This window comes from Lacerta agilis, chromosome 12, assembly GCF_009819535.1.
Source record: "Lacerta agilis isolate rLacAgi1 chromosome 12, rLacAgi1.pri, whole genome shotgun sequence".
Lineage (NCBI taxonomy): Eukaryota > Metazoa > Chordata > Lepidosauria > Squamata > Lacertidae > Lacerta > Lacerta agilis.
The window spans coordinates 31,920,072-31,943,107 of NC_046323.1; the positions used below are offsets into that span (position 1 = coordinate 31,920,072).

The 23,036-nt window shown below is 39.9% G+C and overlaps 1 protein-coding gene across 2 annotated transcripts in view; it reads right to left on the reverse strand.

Annotated features, from left to right (window-relative positions):
• CFAP69 (cilia and flagella associated protein 69) overlaps nt 1–16,704 on the reverse strand; it is a 32,231-nt gene extending 15,527 nt beyond the window's left edge. Inside the window, exons 1-14 of one of the 2 annotated variants that reach the window (XM_033165262.1) lie at nt 16,540–16,704; nt 13,699–13,761; nt 12,848–12,910; nt 11,663–11,772; nt 9,944–10,020; nt 8,875–8,973; nt 7,128–7,277; nt 6,846–7,023; nt 5,409–5,532; nt 4,341–4,389; nt 4,129–4,250; nt 3,159–3,375; nt 1,364–1,528; nt 600–712 (exon numbers count right to left, since the gene is read on the reverse strand). In XM_033165262.1, coding sequence (XP_033021153.1) covers nt 600–712; nt 1,364–1,528; nt 3,159–3,375; nt 4,129–4,250; nt 4,341–4,389; nt 5,409–5,532; nt 6,846–7,023; nt 7,128–7,277; nt 8,875–8,973; nt 9,944–10,020; nt 11,663–11,772; nt 12,848–12,910; nt 13,699–13,761; nt 16,540–16,677 — 1,668 coding nt within the window. In that variant the 5' untranslated portion in view covers nt 16,678–16,704. Of the gene's footprint in view, nt 1–599; nt 713–1,363; nt 1,529–3,158; nt 3,376–4,128; nt 4,251–4,340; nt 4,390–5,408; nt 5,533–6,845; nt 7,024–7,127; nt 7,278–8,874; nt 8,974–9,943; nt 10,021–11,662; nt 11,773–12,847; nt 12,911–13,698; nt 13,762–16,539 lie in introns of those variants that run through there. The other variant, XM_033165263.1, reaches the window with a different exon arrangement.
• Nucleotides 16,705–23,036: the final 6,332 nt, after the last annotated feature.

Below are 23,036 nucleotides of genomic sequence, written 5' to 3' on the forward strand. Positions count from 1 at the left end.
ACCCCGGGAGCAGCAGCACTGCACGGACGAGGCTCCCGAAGTGGCGGCCCGGCATACCCCAGGGGCGGGGGCGTCGCTGCGCGCGCGTGTGTCATGACGCACACGCAGCGATGCCCCGCCCCCGGGGATGCCGGGCCGCCGCTTTCCGGAGCCTCGGTGGGTGGCAAAGAGCCCCGAAGCCGCAGCCTGGCAGCCCTTTGCGCTATGGCTGCGGCTTCGGGGCTCTTTGTAGCCCGCCGATGCTCCCAAGCCCCCGCCCGGCATACCCCAGGGGCGGGGGCGTCGCTGCGCGCGCGTGCGTCATGACGCACACGCAGCGATGCCCCGCCCCCGGGGATGCCGGGCCGTCGCCGCGCGTGCGTGCATCATGACGTCATGACGCACGCACGCGCCACGATGCCCCGCCCCCCAGGGGTGCCCCTTGGCTTCCCGCCCCGGGCAGCCGAGGGGCTAGGAACGCCCCTGTAAACAGGTAGAAGCTAAGAGCACATGACCCATAGACAGAAACCATAAATACTTAACTTCTTTTGCTTATACATGATAATATTAGATTCCAATATTATATTCCAAGATTTTAAAAACAATGAGAAAATACTAACCTTTCTATGAAGGTTATTTTCACAAAGAGTTGACAAGAGAAGTAAAATATCAATCTGAATTTCTACCACAATGGCACTTTCTGGATAATTCTTTGTGGTATTCTTTAAGATTCCTAGAAGAATAAATAGATGTATGATATCAAATTTACTCCTCCAGAAAAAAATACTTTAGGTACTGTTAAGGGCTTGTGTGTGCTGGTTTTGTTTGTGTGTTGTTTTTTAAACAGTAGCCCACTACTACTAAAATTAATTACAAACTGCTTTTGATTTTTTCATGAATTTCAAAAATTATTTGCCACAATGTGTATGAGGGAAATAATTTAGAAAGGAAAGGTTAAAAGCCCTGTTACACACATAAATTCTTTGGATAATAGCTATAGTTCTTGATATATATTTTAAATTGGCATCCCAGTGTATTACCGTGTACTGAATCCAATATACTGATTTGATCTTTCCTTTCATGTAAATTCAATCAGCAGGGTTGTGCTCTTAAAGTGAAAACAGAAAGCACACAGATTAAATGTCTGCTCTAGAAAACATGCTCGGATTTTCATGCTATGAATCTGCATTGCTATTCAGGAACTGGAGCCAATATGTGAAACCTATGGGCAGTACAATTCTGCATAATGTATAGAAATGATGGGGAAAAGGAAGATTGGTTATTAGAGATTAAAAAGTAAAGTTTCAATAGAGAGTAGAAATGAAAGATGGAGAAGTTAAAAATTCAGGCAAAGGTAGCAAAGACTATTTAATATATACCTCACCTAACAGTTGATTAATTGCTCCCTGATCACAAAGATCAACATTCACAGCATCATCACAAAGGGACACAACAGGATTCAGTACTTTCAAGGTGTAGCGCATCTGTGCAAGCTTGGTGCCACGACCACCGGTACCATGGAAGCTGTTACCTTGAGCAAAGAAAGGATCTGCAAACAAACGAAAACAAAACATCTTCTTTTGCAATACAGTGTGTTTAGGCTATGGCAAGCTCTTTTGTGTAAATATGATTTGAAGAATATTGCAGACTTTAACACTGTACTTTGTTATCATAACATACATAACCAACCAGTGGCTGCAACATAAGACATTTCATGGTTGATCATCATAGATTTACTGAAAGACATTCTCATGGCTCCCTGGTGTTAATTGTGCGGGGAAAAGAAGAAGAAGAAGAAGAAGAAGAGTTTGGATTTGATATCCCGCTTTTCACTACCCTATGGAGTCTCAAAGCGGCTAACATTCTCCTTTCCCTTCCTCCCCCACAACAAACACTCTGTGAGGTGAGTGGGGCTGAGAGACTTCAGAGAAGTGTGACTAGCCCAAGGTCACCCAGCAGCTGCATGTGGAGGAGCGGAGACGCGAACCCGGTTCCCCAGATTACAAGTCTACCACTCTTAACCACTACACCACACAGTCCTGAGAGAAAGGAATGTACTACACATGAGTCCCAATTCAACTGCATAGTGACAGAGGGCAAAAGGCAATGCCTACACTTCCCCTCACATAATAAAGAATCTAAGTATACTAGTCCAGACTGTTTCCTGTTTCTTTCATACCCATGTTGATCCTATACTTGTAAGCTGATTTACTACAGTTCCTACAACTGTGATAAGGTTTAATCTTGATCCCTGGCGTGTCAGGTCTTCCACTGGTGTTTGATAATAGAGTGAGAAATATTCAAAGAAAACTACATTTTTTTTAAAGCTGTGCTTGTTTTAAAGCCTGCCCAGTGTTGCAATGTTCATGCAACTGAGGTTCAATACAACAGTCAAATCTGTAATTTATTTGTTCAAGGCTATTGATTTTCAGTTTTCTGTGACTGAATACAGGCAACGACTGATTAACATGCATCTGAAAGATGCATGATTGCACATTTTGCCTGGAAATGACAAAAATAACAAAAAAGGGTGGAACGGGTGTGGAGTGGGGGCTGGGAATGGAACCGTGCACGAAATGGTCGTTGATTGTAATTCAGCACCAGCAGTAGACACAACACTGAAAATAAATTAAAATATAAGATAAAAATATGTTTAAAGGCTTTGCTTAAGTATAATAAAATTCTAGCTTAAACAAATACATCTTGCACTGTCTCCAAAAGACATAAGCATGACTCCTTAATATATCTTGCACAGACTATAAAGCACCATGCCATGTACAAGGCCAGCATTATGTAATAACTGAGAAAGCTACACTTTGCAAGGTGCCTTGATGTTACAAATCTGAGACCTCAGAGCACCTTGCACCTGATGTCATTGTGACATCAGATGATTTGCAGGTGGGCACCTGTGCCCACCTGTCAGATTTGGTCCATGAGGCTGATCCTAATATGGATCTGACTCATGGAATCAAAAAGCTTCCCCATTCCTCATCTAATTGGCACTGAGCTTCATGGTCACCTGAAAACAATTCCTCACCTACAGAATAGTGAGGACTTACAAGGCTTTCAGATGTGAAATTAGGAAATGGATTCTCTAAGCTTCTTGCTTCTCTAAGTATAGACATTAAGCATAATCAGTGATATGATTTAAGTACTGTAGTTCTATCCCACCTACTCACCATTGCCCATGCACCATTCGAGAAACATGAGAAGGCGAGTATTTCCTTGGCACATCATGTAGTCATCTACCAACAAGGGAGCCATTGTAGCCAAGGTTGCAATTGCAAGAAGCTGTAACTCTTCATACTGGGCAGCAGACATGTCAACCATTCCTGGCTTTTCATTTGGTTTTAAATAATGAAACAAGGCCAATATAACTTTACCCTCTTGTAGCAGCTAAACAATGGAAGGAGATATGATATAAAATGTCACTGAAAAAGTAAAAAAATAAATCTATAGAAGTGAAGCAAAATGTTCCACTTTTTATAGAACTTGTATTTAATGTTTCTGTTCTGAGTTGCCACTGGTAAGACCAATGGTTATCCTATTGTTATGTCATAGCAAGTGCCTGGCAAGAATGTGTTCCATTTAAAAAACAATCTAAAAATTAAGTCAGAAAACCCTCCACTCGGTTTCTGAAATAGGCTGAACTCAGAAGTCTGATTTATATATTGCCATAGCACTTTCAGAATTGCTTGCGCACATTCTTCTAAGTATAGCCTACACTCATAGCATATTTCAAATAAAAATTCTATTGTACTGAGAAAACAGTAATAAGCTTCAAGCTACACACTGGTGTATGATATTTATGTATTTCATAAAATGTATATACCACTGGATTGTAGAAAAAACTGTGTGAACACATTCCTTCCAGTAGCACCTTAAAGACCAACTAAGTTTGTTCTTGGTATGAGCTTTCGTGTGCATGCACACTTCTTCAGATACTTATTCAGGTATCTGAAGAAGTGTGCATACACACGAAAGCTCATACCAAGAACAAACTTAGTTGGTCTTTAAGGTGCTACTGGAAGGATTTTTTTTTTTAAAATTTTGTTTCAACTATGGCAGACCAACACGGCTACCCACCTGTAACTGTGTAAACACAGATAATTAAAATGATTAATGACTAAATAATCACATATATCTTACCTGTACAATACATAAATCTTTTGCTAGTACAGTAAGCATGTTAAGCAGTAACTTTTTCAACTCAAAATCTTCGTAACAGTAAGTCAGCCTGAGGTTCTTTACCAAAGGATTATGACTTTTTACTGTGAATGAAACAAAAACATTCTTGGTAAAATAATTAACTGTTTACTGATAAACTGAAGTATCAGTTACTAAAAAGTTATACTGCTTACCTTCAACAAAAGTGGCAAATAATATTAACAGCTTGGCAAACCCTGTTTCCTAAAAAAGACACACAAGTTACAAGGGGGGGGGGAACAGTGTAAGCATTACTACATTCATGTAAGTAGGGAACACAAATAATAAAAATAACAAATGGTAGACTACTTTTAGCTTTACTAAAAGGTGAAGGTAAAGGTACCCCTGACTGTTAGGTCCAGTTGCGGACAACTCTGGGGTTGCACGCTCATCTTGCTCTATAGGCTGAGGGAGTTGGCGTTTGTCTGCAGACAGCTTCCGGGTCATGTGGCCAGCATGACTAAGCCACTTCTGGCGAACCAGAGCAGCGCACGGAAACACCGTTTACCTTCCCGCTGGAGCAGTACCTATTTATCTATTTGCACTCTGACGTGCTTTTGAACTGCTAGGTGGGCAGCAGCTGGGACTGAACAATGGGAGCTCACCCAGTTGTGGGGATTCAAACTGCTAACTTTCTGATCGGCAAACCCTAGGCCCTGTGGTAGGGGCTTTAGTGTAGCTTTTCACAAATAACTGGACTTGTTATGATTTGCCCAAGTAATAGAAAGACAGTTGAAAATGGTTAAGTACCAAGATCCTATGTCAGAAGACAGGACTTAAAATCTTATGAGATTAGGAGATGAGAAATGGCCCCACTCCCAAGGCATATCTTACATTTCCTGGAACCTGTGGAACTCTTAAGAAACAGAGACTATGTTCCTACAGACAACCTTATTGACAGAGACCAATTAACAAAGAAAGCAGAAGACTGAAGAAGAGAAAGAGATAGCCCCATGAGCTCTGAAATAACTAAGCAACCCACAAGGCGTGTTAAGAAACACCCCAGAGGACACTGGCAACTACAAAATCCTAAGAAACATATTTTTGCAAGACAACTGAGTAACACAGTACATTTCAAGGAAGGGGATTTGTTTCTATATTTGACATGCTGACACTAACGCACTAGCAGACCACAATAATACAATCATTTGTTTTAAAAGTCTTTGCAAAATACCAACAAAAACTGGGCCTGCAAAACTCAAAATTGTGCATAGTATACATACAATCATTGGTGCTCCTGGGTTCTGAGCCACAAGGGTAGCGATCACCAAAATGTCATTTCTTAGCTGACGATCATAATGGCGGGAACCATGTATAAGTAAGTTCGTAAATGCTTCCTTCAGAGCACTGATAAAAAGTTGATATTCTGTATTTTAATTTATGCACTCTATGTCTCATCAAATATATACTTATCAAAATCTGAAATTCCAAACACTCTTTTCCTTCCCTTTTAATTTACACTTAATATTTAAATTATTTTGAAGTACGTATTACATTACCAAACTCTTAAACTAACTGCAAAATAGAGGTTCAAATTTTTGCTCAGTGTGCAGTAAGATGGGACTGTTAATAAAAATTAAGTGTACAAAAGATGCTCATTTCATGTTTTTGAGCAGAGATTGGATAGCCATCTGTCATGGATGCTTTAGATGAGATTCCTGCATTGCAGGAGCTCGGACTAGATGACTCTCAGGGTTCCCTCCAACTCGACAATTCTAAGAAAAGAAAAGCCCTGCTAGATAATACTGAAGAATTATCTAGTCTAGTCCAACAACCTGTTTCACAATGGCCAGCTAGATGTTTCTAGGAAGCCTAATGGAAGAGCATGTGGAAGAACAGTTCTATTCAGGCACTGAGCCCCAGCAGCTGATGTTCAGAGGCATACTAGCCCTCATTTTGCGATTAACCACTGACAGACACATGAATTCAACCAATCCACTCTTACAGTCACCAAATTCACTGGCCACCATCCTATTTTGTAGCAGCAAATTCCCTACGTTGACTATGAAGTGCAACACAGTGACATACAGTGGTACCTTGGGTTACATACGCTTCAGGTTACATACTCTGCTAACCCAGAAATAATGGAAACAAAATAGAAAATTCTTTCCAGTAGCACCTTAGAGACCACCTTTCTTTCCAGTAGCACCTTAGAGACCAACTTTCCAGTAGCACCTTAGAGACCAACTAATACCAAGAACAAACTCAGTTGGTCTCTAAGGTGCTACTGGAAAGAATTTTCTATTTTGTTTCGACTATGGCAGACCAACACGGCTACTCACCTGTAACCAGAAATAATGCTTCAGGTTAAGAACTTTGCTTCAGGATAAGAACAGAAATCGTACTCTGGCGGCGCAGCAGTGGGAGGTTCCATTAGCTAAAGTGGTGCTTCAGGTTAAGAACAGTTTCAGGTTAAGAACGGACCTCCGGAATGAATTAAGTACGTAACCAGAGGTACCACTGTGGGGACAACACTCACCTATTTATTATAACTTTGGAAGATTATCCATACTAGGTATTAGTGAAAATATGTTCCTTCTTTCTTTTTAAAGCATACAGGTATGTTAAATGCAAGATAAAAATCATCAACACTTTACAATTTATGAACTAATTATTAGAATAGTAGCTGAGATGATATATGCTATGTGAGTACACTTAACTTTACACATTCCAAATTACTGAGCTGCTCAATAATTTCTTCCTTAGAGGTTTTTTCTAATAAATTCCAGAGGATTTCTGAGGAACGGAATAGCAGCTGTCCAGAAGGGTCAGCATCATTAAGATGAGAACATAATCTTCTTGGTGCTTGAGCTTTCATCATAAGTTTACAATTTGTCTCTGGAATAGAAAAGGATCAATAATTAGGTTCATCATATTGCTAATGTTTTATGAAACAGAAAAGCAAAACAAGATTATATTTTAAATAGATAAATTATACTAACCAGAAATAGAAAGATGTTGCAGTGTTTTAATTATCCATAATTTCTCTTGAAGTTGATTTTCAACTAATGTCAGCGCCAGAACTAAGGTTTCTGCTAAACCTCCTGCTTCCACCATCTGCCTTTTATAGTTTGCACTTACAGGTTGATAAACTGGAGAAACAATAGTTTAAATAAGTCTGTCATATTAAGCAAACAAAGGAAAATGTGGACATGTAATATTTTGTTATGGAAAGATTAAGAAATGCCCTATTCCAAATAACTAAATAATTTTCCAAACTTATTATTAAGCTAAATCTGGCCAGAATCTTATGACTGATGCCCCACTTACCGGTAATTAAACGCTATTGGAATAGGAGGGAACATGGAAACACAACAGTAATTTACAACTATCTTGGCCATGGTTGGAAAATTGTCAAAATGAAAAAGTGTCTCTGTGTGAGTAAAACCTAAAATTAATACAAACACATTAAAGCCTATACACCAATCTCATAAAAGGATCATGAATATCATAAAGCACATTGAGTTAAAGTATTCTTTTCTATGAATAAGAGCAAACTTGGGATGGGGGGTATCTAACTGCTGAAGTTGCTTCCAGTCTAAGCAGGTGCTAGAATCAGGAGATGCCATCCTGTATCTCAGCTGTATCACCCATTGAGACCATATGAATAAGCTTGAAAATATTATGAATCTACCAAACAAACACAGCATCCAGCTGGAATGCATGCTTGATCAGGAAATACTGTAGATACATTCAAAATGAAACAATTTGAATCTATCCAACCTTGAAAAGACACATCAGTTTAGAGAGGAGCTGCATTTAATTGGCCAATGGAATAGAGGTGTAACAAACTTACACGTTTTAAGTTTTACTATATGCAACAATGCTAGACTAGATGCTAAGAGCATATCTGGCAAATTTAGACCTTTGCCCAGGGCAATCATGTTTTCACATGCATCTCCCTTTATCACACTCATAATGTGTGCAAGGGTATTCCACACAAGCTACTGAAGTAATAGTGGCTTGAAATACAGTTTCCCTTAAAAGGGGGGAGAGGGATAATATGATTCAGCACTATGTATGTACAGTATAGACATCATTGTGGAGAACTTGTGTGCCTTAAAACAAGTTAGGTTCAACTCTTCCACCATGCTTTTGCTTGCTCCTTCACAGATAGAGCATCTTTTGTCTGTCTGATCTAAGCCTATGATAAATTAAATGACTATAATACCAATCCAAACCCAAGATCTGCCATGATGAATGAGTTTTTCGGGCTTTTTGGGCTCAGCCACTATAATGCCATCATCTTGGATCAACCAAGGCTCTGCTGGCTCAACTGCTGAAACTTAAGTTGGCAGAGCTTCCACGGACGTTCTGGAGATCTGACAGGGCAAGCACAGACTTATACCTATTCCAAACCTCCTTCAACTTAGTCATGTGACCATACAACTCAGAAGAACTTACACTGGCAAAAAGGGTGATGTTAAGTCAAACTCTATAACAAGGCTTGTTTTTCTTCTCCCAGGCTCAACAGACAGTAGTCCCACTCCTGAAGACAGTTTGGAATAGAAGTAACTTATGCTAGTTTAGTTTAAGCCAGTGTAGGCTTGCTGGCGTTCTATACTTAGGATAGCACCGTAGAAGCCCTATTCAATAGAATATAACTTACTTATAAGTAAGCACTCATATGATTGCACTGCACATATCATTAAGCAGTTAATACAAATATAGAAAAAATAAAAAGAGTACCTTCATACTCTTTCTTTGGTGGTTCAGTGTGGTAAAAGCTAATTACACACTTACATATTTGTATCCTTACTTGAGAACATGGCACTCTCATTAAGTAACCTGGGGAAATGGAGAGAATGTGATAATTGTGTAGTGGGAATGCAAGGTTCTGGAAAACAACAAACAGTCAATTAATAAGAGTTAGGATATGAAAACCCATTAGACCCAGCTTTTACTGAAATACATGGATGATTCAGTGAGACAAGAGCACAAAGAACTAGTCTCATAATAGTAACAACCTCTAAAATGTTACATGCAGGAAAACTGAAATTACTTATGACAAAGTCTATTAAAGAATAGATAGATAAAACATGGGATTTTGCCTCATGGCTAAATTATATTTAAAAAACTAAGGAAGGCAATTTTGAGGTAAACAGGATCCCTTTTATGTAATTCAGTAAGAAAAAACTGGTTACTTATAATATTTAATAATGGCTTTAAAATATTTTGAAACGTAGTATCATGGGATCTTGGTTAATATACAATATATGTTTCTAGTTTTGTTTATCTGGTTTGCTCAAAACTAATTTTTTAAAAGTTTGTTTCTCTACTTTCCTAGCCCTCCTACACCAAAGTCTACATTAAGTACCGGTAAGTCATATACCAAAAATCAGCACCCCACTGCAGTAAAGAGAGAGAGATTACCGGTAATTTATGTGAAATACATGAGAATAATATAAGAAAACCAGAAAAAAATATATTTCATATTATACAAAAATATGTATTGACCTACAAACCAAGGCAATGTATATGTGCTTAAGCAGACTGTATTGAAGGAGATAAACAAGCATAATTTGATGGAAACACATAGGTAACAACCCTAAACAGATGCAAATTCCACTCCCAAGTAAGATTACAACCACAGGGTGGTGGAAATAAGTAACTGATAAAACTTATGCTGTTTAAATTCTTCATGGTTCTTAGGTTTGGAATAACCTATATAGCACAAGCAATTTTACAGAGCATCAGGTAACTTCTAGCCCACATAGACATGTTTAAAAAGGTGTGTGTGTGTACAATCTAAAATTACCCAAATTTGCAATTGATTCTTGAACTTCTTGGGTGTAGTTTACTTCATCAGATAACTTCTTTTTGTAAAATGGTAACCTGCAATATTTAAACAAGACAGTTATTACAATAGTATTGAATTACCATGGAAAACTAAAGGTGGTTCCTCTTCATGATATTGGTATATGTTCTGTACACCAACAATTTTCATAAGAAGAGTAAGTGAACAAAACGTGTTTTTCCCCAGGATCAGCTTGTCATTTACAGCTATTCTGATCTTATTTTAATATTTATAGCTGTTCTAGGAAAACACTTAAGTGTTACTAGCTGATACAAAACAAAAATGCACACGAAAGCTCATACCAAGAACAAACTTAGTTGGTCTCTAAGGTGCTACTGGAAGGAAGTTTTTATTTTATTTTGTTTTGAAAAATCCAAAAGTAAAACTATAAACTGCAAGAGGAAGCCATTATACTAATATCTGGCTGCAGAAATGGAGCGGGAGGCAGCAGGGCCCACCACAGCGTCTCCCCTTTTATGCTATGTATTTCAGTGGCCAGTCCCTGTGGGCAAGGACTGTCTTGTTTGTTACTGATTATGTCAGCTGTTTTGTGAGCATTTCTTGCTAAAGAGCAGGGTAAAAATTATTTAAATAAATAATCTAGTATAATTTAAATCACATGATCAGGCAGGATGAAAGAAGAGGAATTTAATTGTACTTGACGCGACACTTATTTCCATTTCATGTATTTTGCTTACGTTCTAGAATATTCACACAATAATAATCATTATTGTAATGATGATTCAGTCATGCTCCAGAATACTCACAATAATGAAAAAAAACACCAATGTGTCTGATTGTTTAAAGTGAGGTTGGGTTGTTCATAAGTGATATAGGCTGCAATCCTATTCACACTTACCTGGAAGAAAGCCCTATTAACATAATGGAATCTACTTCTAAGTAAAAATGCATAGGATTGTGCTATAATTGACTTCAATAATAGCTCTTCATAAAAGGCCACTGGCTTTGGGGATCTCCTCAAGGACCAACTTTATAATATTTCTATCTTGAGTGCTAGTTTGCACATAACACTAAGTCAGTCTCTGGTGTGTTTCCTCCTGGTGGGGTAAAGACAGTAGCTGGAGAGGAGCAAAATGGGTACTAATGAGTAGCATACACCCAGCATCCTGCTTGCTAATGTTAAACCATGGTTTAACATTATGTGCAAACCAGTTGTAAATGTGTTAAGTAAGGTTACTAAACCTGAAGTCTCGCCAACCAGGTTCCTAGAAGCTTGAGGCTAGTGTCACTCAAATTTGTTTCTAGTTCTGTGTAGGATGGCTCTTGGTGATTTTAATATATGTAAGAGATGTAAACATCATATGTTTTAAACATATGATGTTTACATCTCTTACATATATTAAAATCACCAAGGGTTATTTCCCAACAGTAAAACACACTTGATGGTACCATCTCTTGGTGATAATGATCCCTGTACAATAAGATGACCTGTGGGCAATTAAATACAGGTTTCCCTGTATCCAAGGTATAAATGCAATGAATTCCTAGTGCTGCAATTGTAGCTTCTTTTCCAGAATGTGTGTGGCAATAGAAATAAGACTTGGAAAAACTGGTACATAAAAGAGAACAGAGATGGCAAATGAACAGATGAATACCTGTTAATGCCAGTAGAAACATGTAAATAAAAACCTGCATTAAAATAAAGAATGAAATACATACCCATATAATTTAAGAATGTCACATGTTGGTTCTAGGAAAGCATTGTGGAGTGGAATTCTTTCAGCACATAGATTTAAGATTTTAGATATTTGTGTTAAATCATTAAGAAGCTTGTAATTTTCAGGAATCAAGGAAAATTGGAAAATTAGGTATAATAACCTCTTTAAATGATAAAATGAATAAGTAAGCCTTCAAATGCCAGCTGTTAAATTAGACACAAGTTTAAGGAGGCAGTACTGTATGTCAGATTTCTAACAGTGAAGAGGATACGTAAGTCCTGCAGAGCTAAATTTTCCACAGTTCTAAGAGCAGCTTTCTAAAGGAATAAACTGTTTCTAGAAACGTAATTAGATTAAATGATGAGGCACCCCATCCTTTACACCCAAACTAAATACACATGTGCAGTCTGTGTCTGTGACAGGGTTTCCTGTTGCTATGAGGAGACTAGACTCAAGTGGGGCTCTGGGTTACAAATCCCAGAGAAATCACAGGAATGTAAAGTTAGATATCTAACTTTTATGATCTGACAGGTATTTATTTCAGGTAACAAAAGTACGTTTTTTATTTGCTTTGAATAGCGCACATTATGGAAGCATGAAAATTAGATTATCTTCTTCAGTATAACACTGACTACACAGATCTATCTGTAAATTATTCATTATGTCAACTGTACAAGTGACCCAAACAAAGGTTTAGAACAACAAGACTTTAGGGGCGTTAATGAAGCAGTTTTGCAGAGAATGGTGGGATCTGATAGTTGCATTCTTTGCAACACTGCAAAGTATCTTTCCCAGTATTCTGTGTAAAGTATCCTTCTCAGATCATGTGACAAAATGGCTTAGATTGAAAGAGCAATAAAATCATTATTACCTATTGCTTGCCAATCTTTTTTTCTATTTAGTAATTCTAGCATATTTGGCACTAGCCCAGCAGAAGCCATTGCATCCACATCATAATTCATATTATCCCACATTTAGGTATAGCAGCCTACTTATACTGACATTCGTTATATCAATATACGTGGCCTGTTTATGTATTATTTTGTGATAAATTGTAGTAAGTAATTATTGATCTGACATGAAGCAATCTATAAATTAACTTAACTGGATCAAAAATTATTTTGTGTTTTCCTCTTTATTCTTTTGTCTTCCTTTTTTTCTTCCAACAAAGCAGCAAAAAAGATACAAGCCCATATTCATAGCGTTTTGCAACCTTCTTCAGTGCTTCAAGCTGATCTTCCAAATTACTCTTAGAAAACAGAATGGGAAAGAACAGTAAATGAGTGCCAACAGTGCTTAAAGTGTTTTGCACAAACATTTTACGCTACACAGCACAGAACCACCAGAAGTCATATGTTCAGTACTGTTGGCCCAATTCTGTGAAATCATAAAGGTAAAGGTAAAGGGACCCCTGACAATTAAGTCCAGTCGCGAATGACTCTGGGGTTGCGGCACTCATCTCGCTTTAAAGGCCGAGGGAGCTGGTGTTTGTCTGCAGACAGTTTTTCCAGGTCTTGTGGCCAGCATGACTAAGCCACTTCTGGCAAAACCAGAGCAGCACATGGAAATGCCGTTTACCTTCCCGCTGGAGTGGTACCTATTTATCTACTTGCACTGTGTGCTTTTGAACTGCTAGGTGGGCAAATAACGGGAGCTCACCCTGTCACAGGGATTTGAACCGCCGACATTTTGATTGGCAAGCCCAAACAGCACAGTGGTTAAACCCACAGGACCCCATTCTGTTAAACATCCAGCACTCGCACCTTTTGATTCCAGCAGGCATTTTAAGTAAGTTACTTAGATTTCATATTTACTGGTTTTTTAGGAACCTTATTATATGGCACCTAGAGACTATGCAGTTAACCTAAAATAAATAATGAAAGCATGGATCAAGGTCTATAAAATTTTAAGCACAATTAATGGGAAGAGAATAGTCCAGCCAAAGTTAAGCACTTTCAAGTTATTTTTGAAACAAATGGAAATCCAAGTAAACTTATTTCAAATGTAGAATTTATTTAATGCTTTGGTCATACTTACTAATTCTGTTTCTTCAAGCAGTTTGACAACATGATTAAGATCCATGGATTTCAAGTTGTTATCCTAAAAAGATTCATTTAATCAATATTTAAATGATTAATAATTGCTAAGCATATAGCATGTGTCTCATTCCATTTTCAATTTCTCGCCTCCTAGTTGTTCTTTCACTTCCAGCTATGGTTATATAAATTTCACAATTCTGTACAATACAGGGTGATTCATAATGAAATATACAGATTCCAGATGCTGTAAGACAGTAACAGGTGATGACATGGAAAACAACTGCGAACCATGAGGTAGAAGTACAGTGATATCTCGGGTTACAGATGCTTTGGGTTACAGATGCTTTGGGTTACAAACTCCGCTAACCAGGAAATGGTTGCTCCAGGTTAAGAACTTTGCCCCAGGATAAGAACGGAAATCGCGTGCCAGCGGTGCAGCAGCAGTGGGAGGCCCCATTAGCGAAAGCACGCTTCAGGTTAAGAACCGTTTCAGGTTAAGAACGGACCTCTGGAACGAATTAAGTTCTTAACCTGAGGTATCACGATACTCATAAAGTTTGTGTTCCGCTGCTGAGGGAAGTGACATAGGTGATAGTGTGTGTGTCACATGACTAGTCAGGCCAAATGGCTGTGTCTGCAGTGGAGAAGGTGTTTTGTGTTCTTGAATTGAGCAAAACGGAATCTGTAATTGTTGTGCGACGGCATTTTTGATCACGATTTGGAAAAAACCTCCAAGCAGAAAATGTATGTACGATGGGCATAAAAAAATGGAAACTACGGGCTGCTTGTGCAAACTTAGAAGTCCTGGATGACCGTGTGTATCGGAAGAAGTCCGCCATTCAATAAAGCCCGGGAAAATCAACGTGTAGGGTGCCGTGATTGGGCAGAAATGGATTACTGGTTCGATGTGTGTTGTGTGACAAAGGGTGCACACATAGAACACCTGTGACTGTTTCTAAAAAAACTTTAAACATTCCTCTACAATTCTGTTACAGGTAACATAAAATATATTACATTCTTCTTTTTATAGTGTGTTGAAACTGTATACTTCATTATGAATCACCCTGTACAATGTAATCAAATGAAGTAGCACTGGATGCAAAATTCAGCATCCTTGGGCAGCATCTCTGGCTTTCTAATGTAAATGTATGGATAAATACCTTTAAGGGTCCCTCCAATATCTAGTTTAGGAGGTGAGGCCCAAGCAGGAGGCAGGGCCAGAAGCAGAGTGAGAAAGTGTCTAAAGGAGATAAAACCTCCGGTGGTACATAGTTCTAATTATTGTTCAAATCTTTGACCAGCTCATCATTAAACAAAGAAGATTACAATAAATGTGTTGGTGAAAATGTCAGAAGTATGGGGACTAAATAGGATTTGCAATGGTAGGTGGGTGGGGCAGGAATATTTTGCCCAATGTGGGGCTTGAACCCACAACTGTGAGATTAAGAGTCTCATGCTCTACTAACTGAGCAATCCCAGTCTCTAATGCTTTGGAGTAGAAATTAAAAACAGCACAAACATCAGTTAAATCCTTCCTACTTATGAAAAATGCTTATAGCAGCTGAGCCAAATTTTAATAGCTTGAAACGTCAAATATACAATTAAGAAGACACCCAGAATTTTTCAATGAAGAATTTCGATTTTAATATAACATATTTCAACAAACAAGTGCAGCAAATACATCTCAGCCAGGTATCTTATTTCATGCCATTCTTACTAGCCCCTTACCCTGGTGCAGTGAGGCCTTCATTAGTCAGCCCCTTTGCCTTAGGAACATTGAAATCCTATCCCTGAAGGTCATTCATAACCTAATAATGGGGAGGGGGAGGGGGAACATTTTATGTCTTTCTGGTACATCACTATTTATTAACACTCTTTGTCATTTGCATCATTCTGAAGCATGTTCCTGCTGATGAAGGTCACACTAATCCAATCAGGCATATGAATGGAAATTTAATAGATATTCATAAAAGCCTGGTGGCTCAAAATATTAATAGTGCAAATTTCCAAATGCTTCACTGTTCACACTGGACTCATTCCTCTCCCAAACAAATCAAGAGCCCGGTTTCAAGCATGAGGGGGTGCGAGTGCGACTAGACGGCCCTTGATGTTCCTTCCAAGTGTACAATTCTATGACACTCTTGGCAGGGAAGCTACCTGTACCGGGAAGGAAACAGCACTAAAGGGTGATGATACAGAAGAGAAAGTAGATGGTGGAGCAAACAAGGCTGAACAGGAGAACAAGTTAAAGCGAGTGGGTTTGGGGAGGGAGGAAATGCCTAAAATAAATAAGTGTTCCATCAATTGTATTGTTTCCTGATCTTTTCCAACTTCCAAGCCCAAATTGAAAGTGCCGTTTTTCACCATCCGTGGTGGCTTGAGAAGCCAGGGTATCTAACTGGCTGCTTGGAGGAGATGCCCTTCTTTACTGAGCAAGTACCGCTAAATAAAAATATATGCATACAGTAGTCTTCCTCCGCTTCGATTCTCCCCCCACCCCACCACGCCTCCACCCTGAGATGTCGCATTCTAGATTGCAAGCCCCTAGGGGCAGAGCCCTTGACGTCGTCCCTTCAGCCTGTAAGCCCGCCCCTTTAGATTTTAAAGCGCATGAACTTTAGAGGGTGCAGCCATTAAAAAATAAAAATAAAAAATGTCCTGGGTTCTGAGAGGGGAGGAGCCTCGGAATCCCCTCCATCCAAGACTCTCCGAGGCAAGAGGAGGCCGAGCTCACCGGCGGAGCCGCCGGCTTCCCTGAGGGGCTTTCGCGGGGAAGACGGCGCCGGCTGCTGGGCTTCGGGGTAGGGCGGCCTCCCGGTTGCTCTCTCCCTTCACTCACCTGCTGCCCGAGGCTGCCGCTGAGCTGGCTTTCCGAAGGGCGCAGTTGCCTGGAGGACGAAGAAGGCGACCTCCCCGTCCCGGCGAAGGAAGGGACTTGGAGGCTCGGAGAAGCCTCGGGCATGGCTATGGAAGACATGGCGCCCCACGACGACGCCCTCCCCGGGCTCTGCGGAGCTCAAGCCTCAGGCGCAGGTGCCGGGCGCCGCTTCCACCGAGACGGTGCCAGAGCCGACGACGACGACAACACAAGCCGGGCGCGGTTGCCATGGGAGCGGGAGAAGCCGGCGAGCTATGGGCGCCCTGAGGGGGGGAGGAGGAGAAGGAGGGAGAGAGGTTGAGCTCCTAAGTTAGGGAGGAGGGAGGGAGGCCGAGGCGCCGGCAGCCCCTTCGCTCAAGCCTGCCGCCGCCGCCGCCGCCTCATCCCCGCGAGAAAGGGCTTCGGCCTGCGCCCATAGGCTCCAGTCCCTTCCCCATCATATTCTCACATAGATCCTTCATAAAGCCAAGCTCTGTGTATCGTGTCTCTCGCCCAGTTCTGTGGAGAAATGGCGCCGGAACTTTCAGAGCTGAGGCGCTGCTTGGCCAGAAATGCTGCCTGCCCGACCCCGGCATGACGTGCGCCCGTTTGCCCTTGAGGCGCGCGGGCGGCGTCCGACTCCGGGGCAACTACTCGAGGGCTTTCTGAAGGCCGAGGCAGGACCGTTCACTACTTGCACGGGGGGTAGCCGGTCTCGGCGGCACTGGCCGTTACGTGGAAGAATAAAACATCATTCATTCATTCATTTATAAAGTTGGTATATGCAGTTTCTCCCTTCCTAAGGCTCTTTTTGAGGTTTCTTAGGTCCCCTAAAAGGGGGCTGCTTCCTCAGGGCAGCTGATTTTGGGTGTCAGGAAAAAGGACAGACCTTGGCTATTTATTATTAGGCTAGTTACTGTGTTTCTACTACCAACGAGAGGTGTATGTGAGTCACTTCTGAAGTGCCAAAATAACATGTCCTGGGTCCTCTGCTTTTTTGAGATTTGGGTGGGTAGCAGCAGGTAGGTTTGCTGCTCTGCTTTGGGTAGCAAAATCTGGGGAAACCTAGGTGTTTGAATTAATATTATTAGCAAAGTGTCTTGGGTCAGCCCTGGATGTGAGGCTAACACAGGGTTAGCGCAATGGCCTTGACCCGCCATGTCTAGAATATAGAATACTGTATTCTATATTCAAAGGAAAGAAGTGTGGTTAATGATGTGTATGAACAGTCCTTCTCCCTCATCACGTGTCCTACTGAGCATGCTGCCTGGGTTGAATGCGAAATTGTCCTAAGGGTGGCCTAAGGCAAAAGAGGGATTTCTCTAGTATATGTACATTCAACCATGCCACCTCCCAGAATCCCAGCCAAGGTGGCAGAAGCGGCTATAGGCCTTAATAATGCAGCCCCCTTCCAGGATTGACACGGTCCGTCTGATGGACCTACTCATGCACCACGTAATAAACGAGACATATGAAACTGCTACCAAGTGGTGGCGCCAAAAGATAGCTGCCTTCAGAGGCAGGTTTTGCATTAGGTCTCTCCAGCAAAGCCTTGACATCTCCCAACTTTGGTGGGAGGGAAACAAGACTTCAGTATTGGTAAAATAGAGAAATTTCACTGTTGTGTTGAGAGAGATGTGCATTGATTTTGTGTTTGAATACTTTGTGCTGCTGTATCCATTAGTATATCCCATTCTGTTTGGAACTTTGTGAAATCAATGCAGGAGATCAGGTTCAACTATTTGCTCAGTCAGGGACTTTTTGTATGGCCTTGGACCATGGGCGTAGTCAGGATTTATTTTTGGGGGGCAAGCATTATGTTGAGGGTCAGAACTGAGTTATCTACAATGCAGTTAAGACAGTTAAATAATTTTATTTGTGTGGGGGGGGGGGGAGAGCTGCCCTCCTGCCTTGGATATGCTGTATTTTCCAAAATCAAGATATAATTCCAAAAATAAATATAAAAACTACAGCCTTTGGCAGATTTTCAACCCGTTCTTAAAAGTTCAAATAGAATTAGTGCAAAGTACTGTGTGCATGTACCAGGTTGCCATGTTAAAGCAGACTGAAAACTAAAGGCCCATCAATAAGGATAGAAAAATAGACACAATTCTAATTGTTTCTGTTTTCATTAACTCTGTTACTGCTGCTTTTATAGATAATTGCACACTGAACTCCTACAAACCTATGTTACACAAATGAAATATTTATTCTGGTGTAGCACATTACATGTTTGTACAAGAATGTCAACAACGAAAAATTTGCACCCATCTCTGGGTCTACATTGTTACAGCCAAGTAAGTATACAATAACAGTACAATAAAATTCAGTAGAACCTCAAATTTAATTTAAGTATTATTCAAATTTAAATATCATTCAGCTGTATCTATCAGCTACAGTTAACAGGTAACACTTAAATTAATAAAAAAGAGAAATCATTTGCCACATTTTAAGCACAATAATTTTTTTTTACAATTATGGAAAACAAATGTTACAAATGTCATTTCAAATATTTTAAATGCATATACTGTAAATGATATTTTGAAAGCACACATGGACTATATTAAGCAGTGGTACAGCATTATAGTGCATTGTAATGAGATAAATTAAGTTAATTTATTAATTTTCAGAAGAAACTAGTAAGATAAAATATTTGAAACTCTCAAAAAATATATATAGACCAAAAATATATTGATCAGCCATTCATATTTAGGCTGTGAAATAATTTATTATATGGCTTATACCCCAATCCAAAACCTCTTACATTGGCAGAGGCTCCACTGAAAACATTGGGAGAGATGTTCATACAATGGCCCAGTTCAGAAATAATTGTCTTGATTCAATGAACCATAGTTTATTGTACTGAGAATGAGTGCTGTAACTTGTGACTGTGTTTTCTCATCCCTTCTCTTGTGCATCATAATGGAAACCTGGGGTTTATTAAACCAGTTACCTATTACACCCATACCAGGTAGCTGTGGTTTAATATCTGATTACAAACCAGGAATGCATATTGGTTTGCAGCCAGAGATTTAACTGTAGCTTCCTAGTTCAGATGTAGTGGTGAAATAGTTTAACAAGCCTTGGAAATTCCTGTTGGGGCATATAAGAGAAGCAAAGAAGGAGAGGAAGAGACCATGGAGACACAATTATTGTTTTCAGTGCATTAAACAATTATTTATTTGGAATGAAATTGTTAACATCAGAATTGAGCCAATGTCTTCCAAGATCTGTGTATGGCCAAGACGTACACACATAGACAACAAAATATGAATATCTGGAGAAAAGCTTGATCTGCTGAGTATTTCAGTAAGTAGCAGCATTTATACAGCACAAGCTGGCTTGGGCCAATAAACATTGAAAATAATGGATTGTGGTTGTGTGCATAACACTATTTTATAATTACTGTAGATTGCAGGATCTGAGCCACAGTGAATTTAATAAAATGGAGTGCAATTCTGCATCTTAAATGCATGCTTGTAAGGCTTATTTGCATGAAAAGGACCTGCATGCATTCAAGTGGGTTGAAAATTACTCCATGAATAGTCAAATCAATTAATGTGTCAAAACCCTATGTGCAGCATAAATATTTTAATAGTACTCTTCTTTGATTTTATCCAAAAATACAATTTTATTAATATACCTATCTTAAATAAATTTTAAAATAAAATATGCTATTGTATAAAACCTTTTGAAAAATAATTCAAGATAGCATTTTCCTTAAGACATTTTTGTGGCTCGAAATGAGTATGACATAACGCTGCCATTAAAGAGTTTACACCCACATACTAAATACCATTTGGGATCCAGAGCTCTGAACTTGCAGTGGTGTTATCATGTTTAAGGTGGATACTTCATGCATAAGGGTATATGCACACGTACAGAATATGGCACATACTAAGAGCACCACTCACAAGTAGAGAATGGGAATCCCCTGCATATACGGGAATAAGCATCTGATTACATCCACACCATACATTCAACACATGGCTTTCCCCAGAGGATCCTGGGAACTGGAGCTCACCCCTCACAAAACTATAGTTCCCAGCACCCTTAACAAACTACAGTTCCAGGTTTCTTTGCAACAAGCATGTGGATGTGACTGATGTAAGAATGTTTATTTAGAACAGCCTGAAGTATACATGTGGCCCTTGGCTGAACTTCAAAAGCCCTCTACAAGTCATTGGTATACACTTCTGCAAGAGGAGTATTAGAAAAGAAAGGGGGGTCCGCCCAGTTTTGGCTCTGTTCCTGCCCATACGGCATATAGCCCCTACAGGTTACCGCAGAGAGAGTGCAGCCCTTGACAAAAAAACTAGAATTAGAACATCCATTGATTTCAATGGGAAGAATTACATGGTCCATAAAAGTGCTCCATTGTGGTGACGACTCTTCAGTAAGTGCAAGCAACGGAACAAACAAACCCCAGGTATGCCCTTGAGCTGGAAATGGCAGTCTGGTGTTTGCAGTTACTGTAGGTGCATTTCTGCTCAGGTGCTATTGTAAGTGCATCCTGGCCAGAAACAGGGCAGAACTGATTCATTCTCTATGTCAGGGTAAGAAACCTTTGCCCTCCTGGTACTGCTGAACGGAAACTCCCATAAGCCTTAGCAAGCATGGCCAATGGCTAGGGATTATGGGAGTTGGGACATTTGAAAGGCCACAGGTTCCCTAACCTTGCCTTAAACTGTTCCAATGTTAGAAGATGGTCCCATTTATTTTGGTATAGCACATCTTTTATTTGAACAGCATTTAAAGATCAGGTTGCTAGGCACTTCCTGCCTCCCCTCCCCCATGCTAAGCAATAAGTTCTAATTTTCAATTTGTTTTATATACAGTATTTGAATAAAAGTGGCAAAGGAATTAGTACCACCTGTGAAGTAACAATTGTTGCAATGAATTATTGTGGATTTAAACATTGCAAGTAGAAAATCAATCCTGATGAAAACTGGTGTCAATGGAAGTCTTTATCCCCAATGCTAACAGATGGGGTGGGAGGCAAGATTTTAAGTGGGATTGTGGCTGGGAAGCGAAGGGTTAAACCTCCATGTGCTGTGCTCCATTCAAAAATCCCTCCGTCTGCTATTAAACAAGAGCCCTATAATACTCTCCAGTGTCATGTTCAGTGCTTTAATTAGTTTAGCCCTCAATACTTTCGTTTACTATAATCTAGCTAGATTCTCACTAAACACAAATATTTGCACAAATAGTGTATCATAAAAACACAGACATCTACCTTGCATTCTTTGTTTGGGGCCCTAGAGAAAAATTAACTTGTGCTGGCTTCAAATAGTAATAGCAGAAACAAACTACCTAGTGAAGCTAATTGCAGTTTAGCAAAATAGTAAACAAAATTCTCCTGGATGGATTCAACTAAGTGGTCCCCCTAGTGGACGTCTGATAGTGCAACAGGGTCCCCCCCATGGCTCTGGGTTGTGTGTGTGCTGACAGAACAACTGCCATTGCACTACGATGAATTCCTACCTAAGTGTCATTCCAAAATTTTAGGAACCTAGGACTACATTTTCAGAGTGGAACTTTAGGTGTAATGTATCATAATTATTAACAAGGTGGTAAAACTATGAAGATTTCATTTTAGCACATTCATTGCAGAAGATGGTTTTGTTTTTCACACACAAACAATATATCCTTTGTGCGATGTAAAGCGTTTAAAAAAGATATTTAGTCCATAACAAATTATGAATAATCGATAAGACTCCCTCCCCTCCATAGTCACACAAAAATAGTTATCTCCCCGATTATGCTAAACATGTTAAAAGGATGAGAGTCTTTCTGAGCTTCTTGTTCCAAAGGCCTAAATCCAGAGATAAGTGGAATAAAGAAGGCATTGTACATGACGGAGCTGGCCAACATGGTGCCCTTCAGATGTTGCCGGATTGTGCCTTGCACCTCCCCTGACCACTGGCCATCCTGGCTGCGGGTTATGGCAACTGGATTCCAACAACATCTGGAAGGCACCATGTTCTCTATCTCTGGCATACGACTACTGTGAGCATAGAGAAAGCACTTGGAGTTGTAATGTCAGTGTTTGCGGGTCTGCATCCTTATTTAAGGGTGCTGCAGAGTCCTAGTCGGATGTCTCTATGATTCAGTGGCTCTGCACCCACATCTCTACTGGCTAGTCATACACAGAGACATTGTGACACCTTAAGTGCATGGAAGGCTTACAAACTGTCCCTTTTTGTCTATTTTTAGCAGCCTCCGGCCTGCTGTTATGCATGTGAAACAGGTATCCCACATTCATAGCACCCTTACTGCGAGTGTGTTGAATGGGACTGTGAAATATCTATTATTCTTAATTTTGAGCCAAATAAATATAAGCATTGGCTTTAATAAAATAAGCAGTGTGCTGGAAGTCAGGCTATAGCATTAGACAAACTGTGATATTCTTGCTGACAACAAAATAAAGTCTGCAAAAGATGGACTGAAGTTTGGTTTTTGTGATAAATTGTGCAAAA